The sequence below is a fragment of the Esox lucius genome, chromosome 24 (assembly GCF_011004845.1).
Source record: "Esox lucius isolate fEsoLuc1 chromosome 24, fEsoLuc1.pri, whole genome shotgun sequence".
NCBI classification, from domain to species: Eukaryota; Metazoa; Chordata; class Actinopteri; order Esociformes; family Esocidae; genus Esox; species Esox lucius.
Window position 1 is genome coordinate 14,609,207 of NC_047592.1, and position 18,889 is coordinate 14,628,095.

Genomic DNA, 18,889 nt, shown 5'->3' on the forward strand with positions numbered 1-18,889 from the left:
GGAGCTAATTTCCCAAAAACATCGGAAAGCTAACAAACCCAAAACTGATCCCAGCTTACCTGAGCACGTTCCTGCAGGCTGTGTCAAGAATCATCCAGAATGAGGTCACTCAGAATACACTCACCAGGCCAAGTGTACTATGGTGAAATGGGACATGACAAAGCCTTTAATCCAACCCCAAAACAAAGTGGCTATTTAAAGGGGCTATGAAAGGGCAGATTTATATTGTTTATTTGTGATTGGGCGCATCAAGTCGAAGTGATGATCACGTTTTTTCAGATTTGTTGAGGGGCGGACAATACTAAAAACACCAATACCACGCATGTATCCATCTCCCTTCACGATTCAGTAGTTAAAATGTACTTAGAAACGCCTGGTCCTGCGGCATTTAATTACTAATAGTGAAACGAATATGCGATAAAATCAAAATTATGAGATCAAAACGTTCAAAATTACTATGCCATTTTATTTGGTTAAAAATCATGTCTTCTGATGACAAATGAGAATGTTATCCACACTGGGGCAACTAGCTACCATCAACACAACTAACATTATCCACATAACAAATTAGCCGAACTAGCTCAAAGTTGAAGTCCGACGTAGTGTTTTTATTACGCTGTAATACACTGACGCAGAGTGGTTTAATTTAAAAGTACACATGGTTTGTATTCAAGTGGATACACAGTGAGAATTATCTAATTATTGACATCTTCGTAATAACGTGTTGCAGATTCCTTCTATTAAATTTTTTTAATTTGATTTAACAGCAAAAGTTTGAATCATGTCACATGTTACAGTATACCAAGGGGACTAAATATTGGAATGAAATAAAAATGCTTGACTACGTATAATATTAAAAAGTAACTCAAAACAATACTATAAAACAATTTCAAAACAAAAAACGGCAAAACAATACGAGCAACAAGTGTTTTTTAAATGACGAGACGTCGTGCATTACAATTCCCCCTGAGTGATGGAGGAGATCGAAACGCGCTCAGCCAGACGAGGGAAGTATTGCGTCACGTACATCCGGAGACGACGGCGCTGACGAGCACGCAGATCTTGATGAAATATTTAAACCTGGAAAGAGAGCAAACCACACAAGTCAAGCGCTCGTCACTCCCTCCAGCGAACACCTGTTTCCACTTAACGAACTACTGTCCATGATCATCATCACCATCACCACCAGCAGCAACAGCTATGGTTCATTATTTTGTAGACTTTGACGGCATCCACATTTGTTAGGTTGTCTCACCGCAGTGGCGCCTAACAAGCTCAGGAGTGGCGAAGACCGGGACATGCATCCTCCGAAACATGCCCCTCTAAGCCGCGCTGGTTCTTGTCACATTGTTCACCAACTGACCAGGAAGTCAGCCAAACAAAGTGTGTCGGAGGAAACAGATGTTGGACTGTCGACCTCAGTCAGTTTGCCGGCGTTGGACAAGCATATTAATTAAATTGTAATGGTGAAAATATCATACATCTCAGTTTTACCAACACTTTTTAGTTCAATCATTGCACGTGCAAACCAGTAGAGCCGACGAGAGTAAAATCCCGATCTGTGACCGAGCTCTCAATACATGCCTTTTCTACCAATTCAGGCGTCTCACACTTAATCAGGAGGTTTACCGAAGGGCAACTAAGACCAGTTCTCACTGAGCATGGAGGCATGAAGCCTGTTTAAACAGTGCCTTGAGCAACCTCTGACCTTCAAAATAGGACATTCACGACTCCGCCTCCCATTAGACTATTTGTAGCGCAGGCCTATTCTCACCTTTAGTCAAACAGGCAGTGCGCGTCGCTTAGTAATAGCGGGCCGTTGGCGGCGCCGGTGGCAAGCTGTCAGCGTAGGGATCCCTGGTACGAGGTAGGCTGTACATCGCGGGGCGAGAGACAGGAGAAAGACGAGAGCGCTCGTAGGAGTAGCCGTTACCGGCGGGTGGCATCGGGGGAGGCGGTGCCCCTCGAATGGGACTGCGGTCCCTAGCATAGTACGCAGACGGGTGAGGGGGAAGGGGGCGACGCTCGTATGGGTCGAGGCCAGGGGGGATAAGATGCTCTCTGACCATAGAAGGGGGGGGTGGGGGAGGAGGGGGTAAGGAGCCTACACGCCTCTCGTCATAAGACGTTATGCTGTAAGGTGCAGGACGAGCCCTGTATTTCTCATAGTAATCCACCACGGCATAGCTTTCCCTCTCGCACTCATAAGCACGATCGGGGTAAGGTGCTTGTCTAGGGGGAGGGGGCGGGGGAGGGGGGGACGGGGTAGCCAAGATGAGGGTGTGGGTGGCGACCTCTTAGATAGCTAGGAGGGGGCTCAAGTCCCTCCCCAGGGTAACCCCTGGAGGGCCAGTATCCTCCTCGCTCATGGGGGGGTGGGGGGTAGTCTTCCTCTTCATTCCTGGGACGGCTCTTTGATACCTGCACATGGATACGTTTCCCTGTTAGAGAAAAATATGCATAAGTTGATGATGATGATTAAGGGAGAGTGATAGACAAAAAGCACAGTTCAGAATGAGTACTTCCTAAATTAATTTCCTAAATTCAATATTCTCTCTGAAAATCTTACCCAGAAATTCACTATTGTCTAATCCTTTGATGGCATCCATAGCCTCATCAGAGTTGTCCATGTGCACAAATGCAAAGTTTTTGACAATGGCACATTCAGACACTGTGCCGTACTCCTCAAACAGTTCCCGAAGGGCATTGTCGTAGCCTTTTTCCACATTGGCTACGTGGAGCTTGACAGCTCCCTGGTTTTTTCCGCGACTAGCCTCAACATTTATCGCTGTACCATGCAGCTTGTGGAGGTGCAGGCTGCGGATGGCTTTGGTGGCAGACTTACGATCATCCATGTGGACAAAAGCAAAGTTCTTGATGATGGCACATTCTGTGACCTCACCAAACTTTGCAAATAATGCCTGGATTTCATCCTTGTCTGCCTCGCGAGGGAGGTTCCCGACGAAGATCTTGACCATCCTTGCAAGTGTAATACGAAAGCTAGAGGTGAGAGAGGGACATTACCAAAAAGGTGGTAACAATTTATCAACAATTTATCCCAAAGAAAATATCACAATTTCCTCAGGACCTTAAAGGGGTAACTCTAACCAAATCTCAGCCTTCACTGTCCAAAAGAAAAAAAGAACATGGTTTTTCCCACACAATCTTAGTGTGGTGGGCACAACATGTTCCATGCTCCAGGGATACACCCCATTTCTGTCTCTCGAATATGACAAAAAAAGTAAGTTTTGGGAATCCTTTAAGGCTCACCAAATACTTATACATTCACTTTAATTGTACCAATTAAGGGACCTTACCTCTACCTTGACATCCCTGTTAGTGTAAGATAATAATAATATTGTAAAAGTGCCCTTTTTTTTTTTTTTTTTTACAACTATTGAATATCTTGATTCGACACGTCACTGACTAATCCGAAGTGCTGTTAATTTCTGACAGCTTTCAAATTCAGCATATAATACAAGGCATAAACAGATTAAATGTGTTAACATCACAAACTACATATCTGTAAACCTCCACATAATCGCAAATGACCTTAGTGTTAATGTCGCTGTAGGTTTGCTTGTTAAATGAATTATGGAACTGTATGGAGTCACGCTCGTATTGTTCAATTGCCGGCAACATCTAGCCAACATGGCTGCCATTGCAAAACCAGTCTGGTTTCGGACATCAGGCTAACCTGACTTAGCTAGCTAACATAGCTACCATTCCAGAAACTAGTCATATTCCAACTTTGAAAACGCAGACGTACATATAATTTCACCAACGCTATGTTCATCAAATAGTCTACAATCAGAATATAAAAGTATAATGTCCAACGTAACGGGTGAAATTTGATAGCTACCCTAGGCACTTCTGCGTGTGTACATTACCGTAACGTTCGGTGATTGGGAACACATTTAACTATCGCAGAATACGCTCACGACCACATTTGTCAGAGCTGTTATGCAACATATTAATATAACATTTTAGTCAACTTCAAAATGTTGAATACAAGTGTTGAAATTGTTTAACGTACGAGTAATGTGTTGCCTGGTACACTTACCAATAATAGATATCTCGCGACCTAACGTTAAAGAAAAGATGGCTTGCACGGTCGTCGTAGTCAAAACAGAGACATTACTGAGACCGCCCATTCAAAGATAAGGACGAACTCAAATCAGTTAGAACCGGGCGGCCCAGGCCCCAGACAATAGAAGGAGATAACTGAACACTTACCACCATACACAACACCCCCTTGTGCCTTACTGTTTAATATACAACGTTCCCTTTATCTTTTAATGTAGATAACTTCACTCAGTGACCACTTTGAGGCAATGCTGCTCATTAACGCAAATAGCCGAACAGCTAATCAAGAGGCAGCAACTGAATTTGTAAAGCATGCAGACACGAGTTTTAGAATTATGACATCGTGATTTGGGAAGACAATCTGTGCAATAAGTGTCAGTTTTGTGGGTAAAAACACTGTTAAATACAGCTCAGGGCACAATGGCCACTTGTTCAAACTGACAAAAAAAGGACACAATCACTCTTGACAACATTGATGTGGAAAAGAGCGTCTCAGAAAAGAACGCGCTAAACATTGAAGCGGATGGAGGTCCCACCCTATACTAGAGATAGGTATACCTAAAAGTGGCAAGTGCTTGCACACATAGGTATCATTGCCTTTTGGGAAACAGTCAGATCCTTATAATTTCCTCCACATAATGTTGTGTAGACTTAGCAAAAATGTATAGACACTTCTAAGTTAACAATCTACAAAAAATACCTCATAATGACAAAGCAAAAACAAGTTTTTAGAAATGTGTCCCTTCCTATTGTAGTATCTCACAAAAGTATTCAGACCCTTTGCCATGACACTCCAAATTGAGCTCAGATGCATCCTGACCTTTGATCATCCTTAAGATGTCTCTTGATTAGGGTCCATCTCTGGCAAATTCAAATGAAATTTGAAAAGCAACACACTTGATTACATGCGGTCACACACTTGAGTGTATGTCAAAGCAAAAACCAAGCCATGAAGTGCAAGGAACTCTCCTTAGATTTGAGACCAGGGACAGATCTGAAGAAGATTCAAAAGAAAAATGTTTTTTTGCTAAAGCATTGAAAGTTCCACCATTACGAAACAGAAGACATTTGAACCACTAATACTGTTCCTAGAGCTGGCTGTCTGACCAAACAAAGTAACCAGGCAAGAAGGGCCTAGATCAGGAAAGTGTTCAGGAAGCCAATGACCACTAACAGAGCTTCTCTGCATTAAAACTCTGAAGCAGAAGGACAATCAAATCAGGCCTTTTTATTGTAGAGTGGCTAAACAGAAGCTATGCCAGAGTAAGAGGCATGACATGCCGCCCAAAGGACTCTGAAAGCGCCAAAATAAAATATTTTTTGATTAGACCAAAATCGAACCATTAGGCCTGAATGCAAAGCAGTATGTCAGGCACAAACAGGACTGGGAAACTGGTTAGGACTGAAAAAAGGGCAGAGGAAAAAATGTAATTCAAGAAAACCTGATCTAGATCACAAAGGACATCAGACTACTTGTCAAAGCGAGATATTTGGTATATTTTAGTGAATTGGCTGAAAGAAAACAGGATATTATATGCAAACAGCAATGTCTTCTTGATCGTTGTAGGCCAAGATTTGTTCTTATTACTAAAGATCACTGAAATAAATCTGGACATTAACTCAAAGGAAACTAAAATCTGCAGTCTTGCCCCAAATACACCACATTATTGATACCACTGTTTTATAAAAACACTAGAAATCCAGTGAATAAAGCTGATTGTTTAAAAATATTTTATTAGATAATTAGAAGCATATAATGTGAACTCTACACCTAAAACCAAGAATGTTAGAAAAATAGCTGTACACAACATTTACAGTAAAGGGCTTCAGAACAAATCAATCAACATTTTAAAAACATGAAATCACACTAAATATCAATATTAACATACTGACCTGAAAAACTTGGAACTACATACACTGCACTTTAGAATTGTTGGGCCACTTGTGCAAAAAGGTTAAAGTACTTTTCCTCTTGTTTAGCAGCTTGATCTTGAACTCAAAATCAGAAATCAAACTATGATAACTGTTTTTCCCCACAAACAAGTCCCGATTAAAAGGTTAGATTTCTTTTCTTGAGAGTAAGATCATGCTGAAAAAACAATTAATATATTTCGTATCCTTTTCCTCATTACATAGTGTTTCAATATTTCTGATGGGCACTGTACATGAAAAAAACCTCTAAACGCCTCAGAGACAATTTCCACAAACCTCCAAGGGACAATCAGGGACTCAAACAACTGAGGTATAGGGCGGGAGCAATTTTTACACCCCTTGAAGTTTTTCTATTTTATTGACAGTTTCACACATTAGATTTTCCTTTAACTTATTTCCACACTCCACACTTCATACTCCACACTTCAGGTGAATGTTTATTGTTAAATTACAATTTTTTAAAAATTTTTATTTGCACCTTCAAAATTACAAAGTTAATTAGCGTAGCCAATGTGGATGTGACAAACAACTGTCCATAACATTTAACCATTTAAGGCATTTAATCTGTTCCCGTTAAAAATTAAATAGTATATGTAATTCATTGGTCAATAAAACTGAATAAACAGTATTGTCATTTTTAAATTTGTTAGGGATTTTTCTGTGTAAGAATGCTGACATTTACACAATTTAACAATACATTTAGCAATTTGTGTCTCTGTAGGTTCAATCTATTGGGTACTGAATTTCAAATTTAACGATCAACAAGAACCATTTTTTTTTTTACCAAAAGCCTATATATTTGAAGATGAAGACCCTGCCTAGATCAGACCACAGCTAACAAGACTTGTCAGAGTGCATGTGGCCATATCCATGTTAAAGTAGCAAGAAAAAAGCTAAGAATCAAGAAAGCCCATCTTGAATCCTTGAATTTGGTAAAAGTTGTTTTTTTGGGTAAAATGTACTTTTCAGCAAACCCAACACAGCACATCACCCAAAGGGCACTAAGCCTAGTGCAAAGCATGACAGAGGCAGCTTCCTGTTATGGGGACGTTAATAATCGTTTGGACATTGCCACTTGTGAGGGTAAGGGAAAATGAATGGAGCAATATACATAGGTCCCGAATGGAAACCTGCTGAACGCTTCAAGCATGTTGAAACTGAGACACATTGATCACAACTTTCAGTATGTGAAAACTACAAGAAATACTTCAAGAGGATGTAGAATTTCTATAGGCACTGAAACTACTCAAATTCTGGGAATCTATGAATTTGCATTTATACCTTTTCACAACTACATTGATTTAATAACAGAATATAACAAGCACAAATGTAGGACCATGACTGAAATATATTTGGGATAGGATAGTTAACTAAAGCCATGAAGCACTTAAATAATTTGAAATGTGGTTAAGTGTCAACAATCCTGGTCTAAGACAGAATGACACTTCAGTTAGGGGAATTTATCTAACAACCTTCTGGTGACTTGGCAGTCACTCTGCCTTCCCACATTTTCTTAAAAGGCTATTCTATTTAACAAATATAAAAATCCCTGATTGCCCCTTTCTGACAAATGATACATTTAGAAAAAGCGTTACCTGTTCATGCCTGACCATGCCTTGTGCAATTATCCTGTGCTAAAATGGTGACGACTCCAGTGTACCTAAATTAAAAATGTGTACGTTTTATACAATCCACAACAGATCATGACTCTCAACTTACCTGCTAGGTCCATGCAGGCTGTGCCAAAGCAAATCCAGATTCTTCGAAGAACCTCATTCCAGGTGAACTATGATGTGAACTGGGGACATGAAAGCGCCCTATCACTTCAACTCATGACACAACAATAAATGGATTGGCAGTGAATGGGATTTTGATGGGGCAGATGAACTATAGATTAATTTCGATTGAGCGCTTAAAGAAGATACAGGAGAGAATTGTGATTTCACATTGGCAGATGATATTTCTGAATTCATTATCAGGCATATCCACTGCACAAAAATCACAATTCAGTAGTTAATGCAGTCAGAAAGCGATTGATCTTTCAGTATCGAATCATTAATACAGCTGTATAAAAATACAATAATTTGCTAACACTTTTTGGCAATTAAGTGTGACGACAAATAAGAACGTTATCCACCTTGGGGTAACTAGCTTCCATCAACACAATAAATTAACCAACTAGTCCATTGTTACAGTCCGTTGTAGTGATTTTATTGCGCTGTTGTACATTGTCGCAGAGCGCAACTGTTTCATAATCGACGATGGGTGAACCAAAGTGTTGGTTTAATTTCAAAGGAAACATGTGGGTTCGTATTCAGGTCGAAAAACAGTCAGGATTATTAGATATTACTAACATGTTTTTTTTTCCGAAATAGCGTCTTAGCAGCATAATTCCGTCACAATTTAAGAAATAGGATTAAAACAGCAAAAATCTGTATTATGGGCACATGTCACAGTATCAAGAGGACTAAATATTGGGACGTAAAATAACGCCTAACTAAAAGGCTTCTAGAAGAGATTAAAAAGTAGCTAAAGCACAATACGAAAACAATGCAAAACAGTACGACTAATAAGGGTTTTAGATGCCGAGACGTCGTGCATTACACTTCCTCCTGAGTGTTGCAGGAAAACGAAACGCGCTCAGCCAGACGAGGGAGGTATAGCGCCACGAACATCAGGAGACGACGGCGCTGACGAGGACACAGATCTTGATGAAATATTTAAACCTGGAAAGAAAGCAAACCACACAAGTCAAGTGCCTGTTACAGCCCCACCAAACATGTGCTTTCATTTATCAAACGATCTACAGTCACTCTCCACCCTGACTTGTCAGGAGCAGCTTCGTCAAGTAGTTGGATTTATGGTTGAAATAAATACTGTCGATTATTTCCTCACTTCCACCAATAAATGATTTTGCTTAGCTCAGTCCGTGCTGGTGCACAACAGCAGTGCCGACGAGAGAATTACGAATTACGGTTTGTCGCAGAACTCTCTTTTTGCAGGTGCCCTCATAGTTCAAGCACTTCATACTTAATCAGGAGGTTTATCGAAGGCCGACTTGTAAGACCAGTTCTCACTGAGAATTGAGGCATGAAGCCTGTCGAAATTGGGCCTTAGCCTCCATATAGGACATTCACGACTCCGCCTCCCATTAGGCTGTTTGTAGCGCAGGCCTATTCTCACCTTTAGTCAAACGGCGCCATGCGTCGCTTAGTAATAGCGGGCCGGTGGCGGTGGTGGTAACCTGTCAGCGTAGGGATCCCTGGTACGAGGTAGGCTGTACATCGCGGGGCGAGAGACAGGAGAAAGACGAGAGCGCTCGTAGGAGTAGCCGTTACCGGCGGGTGGCATCGGGGGAGGCGGTGCTCTCCGAATGGGACTGCGGTCCCTAGCATAGTACGCAGACGGGTGAGGGGGAAGGGGGCGACGCTCGTATGGGTCGAGGCCAGGGGGGATAAGATGCTCTCTGACCATAGAAGGGGGGGGGTGGGGGAGGAGGGGGTAAGGAGCCTACACGCCTCTCGTCATAAGACGTTATGCTGTAAGGTGCAGGACGAGCCCTGTATTTCTCATAGTAATCCACCACGGCATAGCTTTCCCTCTCGCGCTCATAAGCACGATCGGGGTAAGGTGCTCGTCTAGGGGGAGGGGGCGGTGGAGGGGGGACGGGGTACCCGTGATGAGGGTGTGGGTGGCGACCTCTTAAATAGCTAGGGGGTGGGGGCTCAAGCCGCTCGCCAGGGTAACCCCTGGAGGGCCAATACCCCCCCCTCTCATGTGGGGGTGGGGGGTAGTCTTCTTCATCTTCGTTCCTGGGACGGCTCTTTGATATCTGGACATGGATACGTTTCCCTGTTAAAGAATTGTAAAAAATAATAATTAGCAGATGCAAGAGTGCACATTGAAGAAAATGATTTTCCATCTTTAATAAACCACATAATCTTACCTTGAAATTCAAAATTGTCTAATCCCTTGATGGCATCCATAGCCTCATCAGAGTTGTCCATGTGCACAAATGCAAAGTTTTTGACAATGGCACATTCAGACACTGTGCCGTACTCCTCAAACAGAGTGCGAAGCTCATCAGCGCTGCCTTTTTCCACATTGGCTACGTGGAGCTTGACAGCTCCCTGGTTTTTTTCCGCGACTAGCCTCAACATTTATCGCTGTACCATGCAGCTTGTGGAGGTGCAGGCTGCGGATGGCTTTGGTGGCAGACTTACGATCATCCATGTGGACGAAAGCAAAGTTCTTGATGATGGCACATTCTGTGACCTCACCGTACTTTGCAAATAATGCCTGGATTTCATCCTTGTCTGCCTCACGAGGAAGGTTCCCGATGAAAATCTTGACCATCCTTTTGGTAGTTGTGAAAGGCCTAAGAGAAGGAAAATTATCAGATAAAGGGGGAGAAATTACAACTTATCCAAAGACAACCTATGCACATTTCCACACCAGCCCACATAGTAGTGTGTTAGGTACACCTTTGGGTAAAAGTAAATTATAAAATTGACTACTTCAGTAAAGCAAAACAGTATATCGGGGTTTCTCAAACACGGGTCCCGTACAGTGGAGAATGTGATCTGCGGTCCTCACTATGGTACCAAAACATGGAAAATAGGAACACGTACGGGACATTACTAAGATGGAAAATGAGAACATGCACGGGCCACTAAAGACAAGACAGGTCTAATAAAAATCTACGCATAACCACAACGCAACCTTTAAATATACTGTTTGTTACCCATCTAGCTAGCTTTTTGTGACAAAGACGGTGCCTTGTTGCAGGTTTCGGGCGTCGTCGTTATTGGGGGATGGGGGTAACCTTAACAGGCCCCTAGTTAGCGTAGCTACCTACTGCAGTAATAGAGTATATGTAAGTCGATCCGCTTGCGTTGGACAAAAACAGATAAATCAGACCAACCTACTGACTGGCAGTCGAAAACAAATATGTACAGTAGGTCAAAAGCTGCTGTTACAGTAACCGTACTGTAATTGGGTAGATGTAGTTAAAGACACAAAAGGCTGCATTCGTTACCGAAACAAACAGTTCAGTTATGGTATGCATTATATTCAATTTCTCGGCTTTTTAATCGTTCTAGTTTAGTACTTATTTAATTTTTTTGAATAATACAGAAACACTTACGTTAACCACCCAGCATACAGACAGTTCACGATTGTACAAGAAAGTATATTAGCAGCTACCCCCGGCTACACCGCTCATGGGAGTTCTAGATCTGGATAAACCCCGCCTAGAGATACGCTTTGTCAAACCGGATTGGCTTAAACAGGATTTTTCATTGATTGCTTATAAATAGACCAATCGGGTACATCTTGAGAATTTTAAGAAGAAAAAATGCAATCGGCAATTAATTAAAAAATATACGCTGGTCTACCCAGCATACTAACGACCAATTGCGTTCAGGTTGTTATGCTGCGTCATGTGGTTGATAAGCTTATCAAAACAACGTTAGACTGGTTCTAAAGTCCTATATAAACACAGATGTAGCTGAAGAACTTGGTTTACAAAAAATTGAATAATAATAAAACATGTAAATATAAATAGAAACGGTTTGCTTTCGTTGTTCTTTTTACGCTAAAACATCCTTACCTACAGGCTGCATTTCTTGTCAGTCCTATCTCGACATTTCACATCTGAGACAATTAAATCAATTTGTAGGCTTAAAAGGAACAAACAAATTGCTGTTGCACAAGGTCTGGCAACTCGAGACTAGCATATACATATCACTTTGTATTTATTTCTCCTAATTACAAATTCACTGTTTTACTACTTTCTATGCATGTTTTTTTTATTTATACATGTATTGTTGAAACAGTAACTCCCTAGAAAGCATTTTACTACTGTTACTGTTTTAAAACATTTTATTCAATTCAAAGCTAATATTAACAGATTAGTTTGCAAAAGCAGAGGACATGGGAACCCTGAACAATTCTATAAAATATTATAACACCCTGTCTGATTTTTTTAATGCCATTCTTTATTTGAACCCATTTTCTTTATAGAATTGATGTGTTGCATGCAAACTAGCTTTGTCCGCAATTAAAAGTATAGTTAGATATTTTATCTAACGTTCAGTCGGGTTTAGTTTACTTGCACTACCTGGAGAAAAACATTTATACCGTGAAAGATATGTAACACCCCAGATGGTAACGCATACTTTTGTAGACGAGAAATGTGTTTTGGCTGAGCCCTAACGCGATTTGTAATTAACTTTCAAATAAGACAATAATTATAGGTCCGGGACGAAGCTCCATGCAACCCATATTCCCTTTACTGATATTTTTGTGATGGCGATCGATGATCGATTCAAACCCTGCATTCCCAACTACTAGACATGGCTTGCGGATTGATTACAGATACTGGGGTCATTGAAACTCTGCATTTATGGACTACACTCAAGTCGTAAAACCGCCTATTTGTTACTTCAGTAAGGAAGTTGTGAAAACATGAGTCTTTTATAGCTCTACTGAGAAACCCGTCTATTTCCCGTAGCCTACGTGTAAATGTGCAGTCCTACATTTTATTTTAAAACGAACTTTAACATAAGTGTTAACCCTATGCCTACACCTAAACCAATAAATACCACAGCTAAGATGTTGATTTGAGATTTATTTTCGCTGCTGTGGAATATAAATTACGCTATAAAATATAATTTGGGTCTATACAAGCAACTAGCGACCCTGGTTCGCCCTCTGTAGCAGAAAAACAGGGACCTTCCCAAAGCATGTTGGGAAATTCCGGAATTTACCGTCACATGAGAAGGGATCCTTCCCATAGACATAATAAAGAATAGACGCCGCATTGGCTGCTGGGGCGCGAGAAATACGGCCGCCATGTTTGACCGGTCATACTCCTATTTGCCTAGCAGCAGAAGCAACGATGCCAGAGCACTGTGGAGCATACTCCTGCTCATATCGGCGGACCATTGAAAGCAGGGCTCGGGGGATTACTTTTCACAAGTAAGATTTAACATTACCGTATTATTGGTTGTATTTTGTGACTAGAATATTACCAGAGAGTTGAGAAGGAGCAAGGATCTTTGATATCACTGTACTGAAATCGTATCCAGCTAGCTAGGCTATGTTTACTGCACCAGCCGGTGTTCACCCAGCGAACTGAGACTTGATAAGTCATATTCTATAACACTGACTTAGATTACAACTGACTCAAGAATGCTATTGTAGAAATAAAGCAAATATTACTGGTATAACATTGGCCAGCTAATTATATATTCATATAAATAAAAGACGGTATTATCATTGTTGTGCAGTACTAGCTTAGCTAGTAACTTAGTATTTTGGTGGTAGCTTCACTATTTTCAGAATCAAGTAACTTTTTTCAGTAGTAGTAACTCCTTTATTTACCAAGTAGCTTGGCCACACAAGCTACTTTTCTTGTCATGTGAAATTAGCACAACTTAAAGTAGCTTCCTATGTAATGAACTAGCCTACTGCTGTGTTTGTGTAACTTTTTTTTTTTATATATATTTTTGTTTTGTGTTACTTAGCTTACTACATTTGACTGGGTGGTAGCTTTTGTGTAGTGAAGCTTTATTCATGACAGAGTAACTAATAGCTTAGCTCACTGCAATTTCCAAGTAACTTGCCCAACACTGTGTATTATTCACATGTAATTCACCCTAACAAAAGTAAGTTACCTCTCATGTCTCATACCCACCACACTTAAAATAAAGGCAACAGAACATCTGATAGTAGAATGGTTTTCAAACAAGCTTATTATTTAGTTCAGCGGTATGTGCTCACCTACAGGTTCAGCCAAGATCACTTGGAGCTCCTATTTAATTCAATCAGAGCGTCAGGTAGGGTTGGTGTTCTTTTAATTACAATTTTGAAAATATACCTAATGAATATCTTTATGTCTTGTGAGTAATGTATGTATTGTGTGCCTGTTTTCCATATAAGGAGGCTGGAATAACAATCCATCGGCACTTCCAGGCCATCTTCCGCCGCCTGATGGTTCGGTGTGGTGTCTCACCTGTGTAAAGCACTATATAAATTATAATGCAAATTATAAATTATAAGGTGCTGAGTGCTGCAGAGAGGGTGATCCGCCAAGCTTCACCAATGCCAGCTCCTAAGGTGTCGACAGTCACAGACATCGTCCGGGAGGAGATTGGAACGGAGGATGTTTTTCTGCTTGGGGAACACATTGAGGAGACTCAGTTTGGCATCGACAACCATCATTCTGACTTGTTGTCATTGGTTGTGTCTGTGTTTCTCAAAATAAGGCTGCACCACATTACCAAACTCACCTCTCTTGAACTGCAGAAAGGGAGCATGAGGAAGAACTGTCCTCTTTCAGGGGTTTTAGAGCGTGTGCATGTGTGTGGTTCCACGACAATTCAAGACTTTAATCCTAAATTCCAGCATCCCAAAACTAATTCTAAGCTTTATCTGTACTTTAACCTTACTCATCACACATAGTATCTTTATGCCATATCTGTCATCATTCTGACAAGATTAACACTGAATTTGAAAGCAATGGCTTAAAACTGCCGGAAAACAGTGGTCTGTCACATTTTATGTGAATACTGCTGTGAGTGTTGTTGGGTCTGTAAATACCTCTGTTTGTGTTTCATGAACTCTAGCCTCATGGTGTGTGTCTCCAGGAATCCAAATGTTGGTCTCCTTTGCCTTACACTAAGTTTGTGAGCTTGTGTATAATGAAGTTTATCTTTACATTATGTCCTTGTTATTGTCTTAGCCCTGATCCCTTTCCCTCTGGGTTCTGAAAAGCACTTGTAACAGTGTTTTGAAAATTGCTACATTAATTAAGTTTGCAGACTTTTCAAGGGAGTTTCAACAAAGTAAATGTGTAGTTTAAATAAAAACAGTCACTTTTCTTTTCATCCTGCTATTTTAGACTGGGACCCATGTGAGTATGTTGGGATGGGGGCTGTGAAGTGAGAGAGAGAGAAATATATATTTCTGACTTTACTGCCACTATTTACACATTAGGTGTTTCAATCAGAATGATAGTCAAACTGGAAATGTTCCTGTTTTTCTCCCTTTTTGGGGATTATGTTCACAGTTTTGATTAATATAAAACTATGAATATTAAAATACGCCGGACCATGTGTCCTGTATCATAGCTACATGTATGACCTTTGCAGCAAAAAAACCTGCGTGAAAATCAGTAAGGTATTCACTGAGGTATGATTAATTAAATGCGCTGACAGGTCGTTTCACCTGCCAAAACATTACATTGAGTGGAGCAGCTGACCGGTCCAAGATGGCGGTCCCACGGCTCGTCAGCGCCAGTAGGCAGTAGCGGTCGATGCGGCGTCTATTCTTTATTATGTCTATGATCCTTCCCATTTCACTCTTTCCGTGGTCCTCTGCCCTCATTTCATTCGAAAGCCTCATTGCAGATCATATGGTTGGGTCATAAGGCTTTCTCATCCAATGGGTTTTGAGAAAAAGACGAGGAGACCGGACGAGAGAAGTGATCTATGAGAAACCTCTCGTAGATTGTTCGGTGGGAAAGCGGTAATTGTGGACGTAGTTTTATCTCACTGTTGTTGTTTTACTCTGGTTTGTATTCTGAGACAACAAACCTGGTGAGCTGTTGTCTCAGAATACTCCTTCAAGTACACTACTAAACAAGTCAGCAGTCGAAGACAGCTGTACACTATATCCTGATATTTGGAGACATAGTTTGTCAAATTCTTGAAGTCTACACAATTCTACAGGTAGGTTTAGTGTAGTTTAAAATGTTTTTGTTGTTAGAAATTGTTTTAATAATCAACTTGTCTTGGAAAGCAATACAAATCTGCAGATATAGTCTAACTAATATCTTTACTATACGGTGTTTCACTGATAATCAAGTCAAGTTTAAATAGCTATATCTCTACAGTTCGATATACTATGAAATACGCGAAATGCATAGAACAGTCCCATTTTCAGCCGGTGAAAGTTTTAGAGGAGGAATGTTTACTGAGCCTGGATGTGTGAAATAATGATGCAACTCTGGCTTCCGTAATATGATAATTGAAATGTCTACAAAACAAATATAAAATCAGCAACTTATGTAATTAAGCAATACATTTAAATGTTTGTAATTACCACAACCTTATGTGAGCTATTATTCTTGGATTATAGACTTCTTTAGGGCCCAAATATCAAGAAGTAATTCCTAGGGTTTGCAGTGCATGTCTCCTGTCATTTGTCTTGCATATATTTATACACAACCGCATTTGTCTGATTTGGAACACTACCATAATCAGAACATTCCTTTCACTACAACTAAAATAATTTCAGTTAAATCAAGCCTCAGGAATGTAGTAATCCCTTTTTTTGCTCTTAGACTGAGTACAACTAAAAGTGAAAGACGACATCCAGTTGCATCAGCCATTACAAGACCCATGATGGAAGTGACTCAGAATGTGGAAACAGAGGAGCTGATGACCTGCCTTCAGATTCAGCTCTACCACCCCCAACAGGCCTCCAAGGCTCTGTACCGCCTACTGCCACTAGACACCAGGCACAAGCACCCGGCCGAGGATCCCGTGAGGCTGGGCCGTGACGCCCAGGCCTGCACCTTCGCCCTGGCTGACCTCCGGGTGTCCCGTAAGCAGTTGGCCCTGCAGGCCTACCGCACAGCCAGCAGCCCCAACATGCTGTTCTCTGCGCAGAACCTGAGCCAGAAGGGGCGGGTAACGGTCAACGGGTTGGCGCTGGGGTATCTGGAGAGGGCAGAGCTGCCGAATAAGGCCCTAATCCGGTTCGGGGAGTATGAAATGCTGATACGTCATGATAACGGAGACGCGAAGGGCAGCTTCGAGGTGGAGTTTGGAGTGCTGGCAGTGCCCCCGTCTAGAGAGATGGGAGTGGGTACACCAAACACGGTGCCTGTCATGGACACAGGCTCAGACGATTTAAATAATGGCGTCCCACAACTCAGAAGCCCAGGGCCAATGGAGATGGATGAGACAGTTATGTACCAATCATGTAGTGTGTTTCTCTCATAGATTTCCTATTGTGAAAGCCATTGGGGGAAGACAGTATAGCAGTTCAAGTGTTAGGCAAGTAAACTAAAGGTCACTAGTTCAAATGGCCTAGCCAACAAGATTTTGGAAGTAAAAATCTGTTTTTGTACCTTTGAGAAAGACATTTGCTATAGTGTTGCTTTTGATATTTACTAACCATTGCTTTGATAAACAACCACCAAATTATTTATTATCATTGTTAAATGTAGCCTAATGCATAGTTTTGTTGTATTATTTTTTGTTTAGCTACTATCAGTTTCATTTCATTATTTCATACTTTAAGCTTAATCTGATGGTTGACTGTATGTGGTGTCAAGATATTGGTACCTCACATATATTTTGTATATCTTGTTACTCCATAAGTGTTATTCGAACTGTTACCTTGTACTTACTGTGAAATGAAAGCTTGTGAATAACACCCTTTATCATGATACCCAGCGAAATTAGAATTCAATAAAGAATGGGGGTAGCTGGGAAGGGTTTAAACTATTTTGTCTGTATTGTAAATGTTGATAATAAAACTGTTCTCATTCATCATGGTGTTACATTACCTTTAGTTGCATGGAACCGAGGCACAATATGAAAAACTGGTTCCACCGCAAATTACCTGAGATAAGTTACAACCCATAGCTCCTTTTAAGTTTCAACTCAAGTTATAAAGTGAGCTAGTCAAACTAGTATGTAGAGTTAAAAGCTTGATGAATACAAGGACTGTGGGAGCAAATACTAATTTGATTACTTTAACACTCTGAGTGAATTTGTCCAAATACTTATGAATTCCCCAAATGGAAATGTAGTTACAAATGAAAAGTGCTTTCTTTTCTAAGGTGACATCGTTTTACTTTTGGATGGTCGCTTCAGCCTTTTTAATCTCAAAATAGGGGAGTGTATGTGTAAAATTGAGTCAATAATATCTTATTTGTTATGTTAACCCTCATCTCATATAAGGCGTGGTTATGAGAGAGGTATTCAGAGTCTAACAACCTTCACCACCCCATGAGGAAGCATCACCATGTGAGGCCTCCATGTATCGGACCTGTTTGTCCAGCACATCCCACAGATGCTCGATTGGATTGAGATCTGGGGAATTTGGAGGACAAGTCAACACCTTGAATTTGTTGTAGTGTTCCTGAACCATTTTTGCCTTGTGGCAGGGTTCATTAACCTGCTGAAAGAAGCCAATTCAATCAGTGAATACCGTTGCCATGAAAGGGTGCACATGGTCTGTAACAAAGCTTAGGTAGGTTGTATGTGTAAAAGTAACATCCACATGAATGGCAGGACCTAAGGTTTCCCAGCAGAACATTGCCCAAAGCATCACACTGCCTCCACCGGCTTGCCTCCTTCCCATAGTGCATCTTGGTGTCATGTGATCACCAGGTAAGCGATGCACACACATCCGGCCATCCACATGATGTAAAAAAAAAAACGTGATTAATCAGACCAGGCCACCTTCTTCCATTGCTCCGTGGTCCAGTTCTGTTGCTCACGTGCCCATTGTAGGTGCTTTCGGCAGTGGACAGGGGTCAGCACGGGCACCCTGACTGGTCTGCGGCTATGCAGCCCCATACGCAACAAACTGCAATGCACTGTGTGTTCTGACACCTTTCTGTCAGTACTAGCATTAACTTTTTCAGCAGTTTGAGATATACACTCACCTAAAGGATTATTAGGAACACCATACTAATACTGTGTTTGACCCCCTTTCGCCTTCAGAACTGCCTTAATTCTACGTGGCATTGATTCAACAAGGTGCTGAAAGCATTCTTTAGAAATGTTGGCCCATATTGATAGGACAGCATCTTGCAGTTGATGGAGATTTGTGGGATGCACATCCAGGG

General features: G+C 41.1%; 2 protein-coding genes and 1 pseudogene across 3 annotated transcripts; 1 reads left to right on the plus strand and 2 right to left on the minus strand.

Annotated features, from left to right (window-relative positions):
* Window positions 1-449: 449 nt before the first annotated feature.
* On the minus strand, window positions 450-8,046 carry LOC105020594 (annotated as a pseudogene).
* A 148-nt stretch (window positions 8,047-8,194) lies between these two features.
* Window positions 8,195-11,302, minus strand: LOC105020595 (RNA-binding protein 4B). Its single transcript, XM_010887763.5, is given in 6 exon segments — window positions 8,195-8,744; window positions 9,202-9,499; window positions 9,501-9,870; window positions 9,965-10,157; window positions 10,159-10,396; window positions 11,165-11,302. Coding segments are annotated over 4 exon segments (1,050 nt in total). The 5' UTR covers window positions 10,375-10,396; window positions 11,165-11,302; the 3' UTR covers window positions 8,195-8,744; window positions 9,202-9,228.
* Window positions 11,303-15,381: 4,079 nt separating this feature from the next.
* On the plus strand, window positions 15,382-17,582 carry tifa (TRAF interacting protein with forkhead associated domain). 2 transcript variants are annotated; one of them, XM_010887758.4, is made up of 2 exons: window positions 15,382-15,549; window positions 16,367-17,582. In XM_010887758.4, exon 2 carries the CDS (start codon window positions 16,425-16,427, stop codon window positions 17,028-17,030), a length of 606 nt encoding a protein of 201 aa, XP_010886060.1. In that variant the 5' UTR covers window positions 15,382-15,549; window positions 16,367-16,424; the 3' UTR covers window positions 17,031-17,582. The 2 variants fall into 2 exon arrangements, with proteins under 2 accessions (XP_010886060.1, XP_010886059.1); XM_010887757.3 differs by having other exon boundaries at window positions 15,383-15,752.
* Window positions 17,583-18,889: the final 1,307 nt, after the last annotated feature.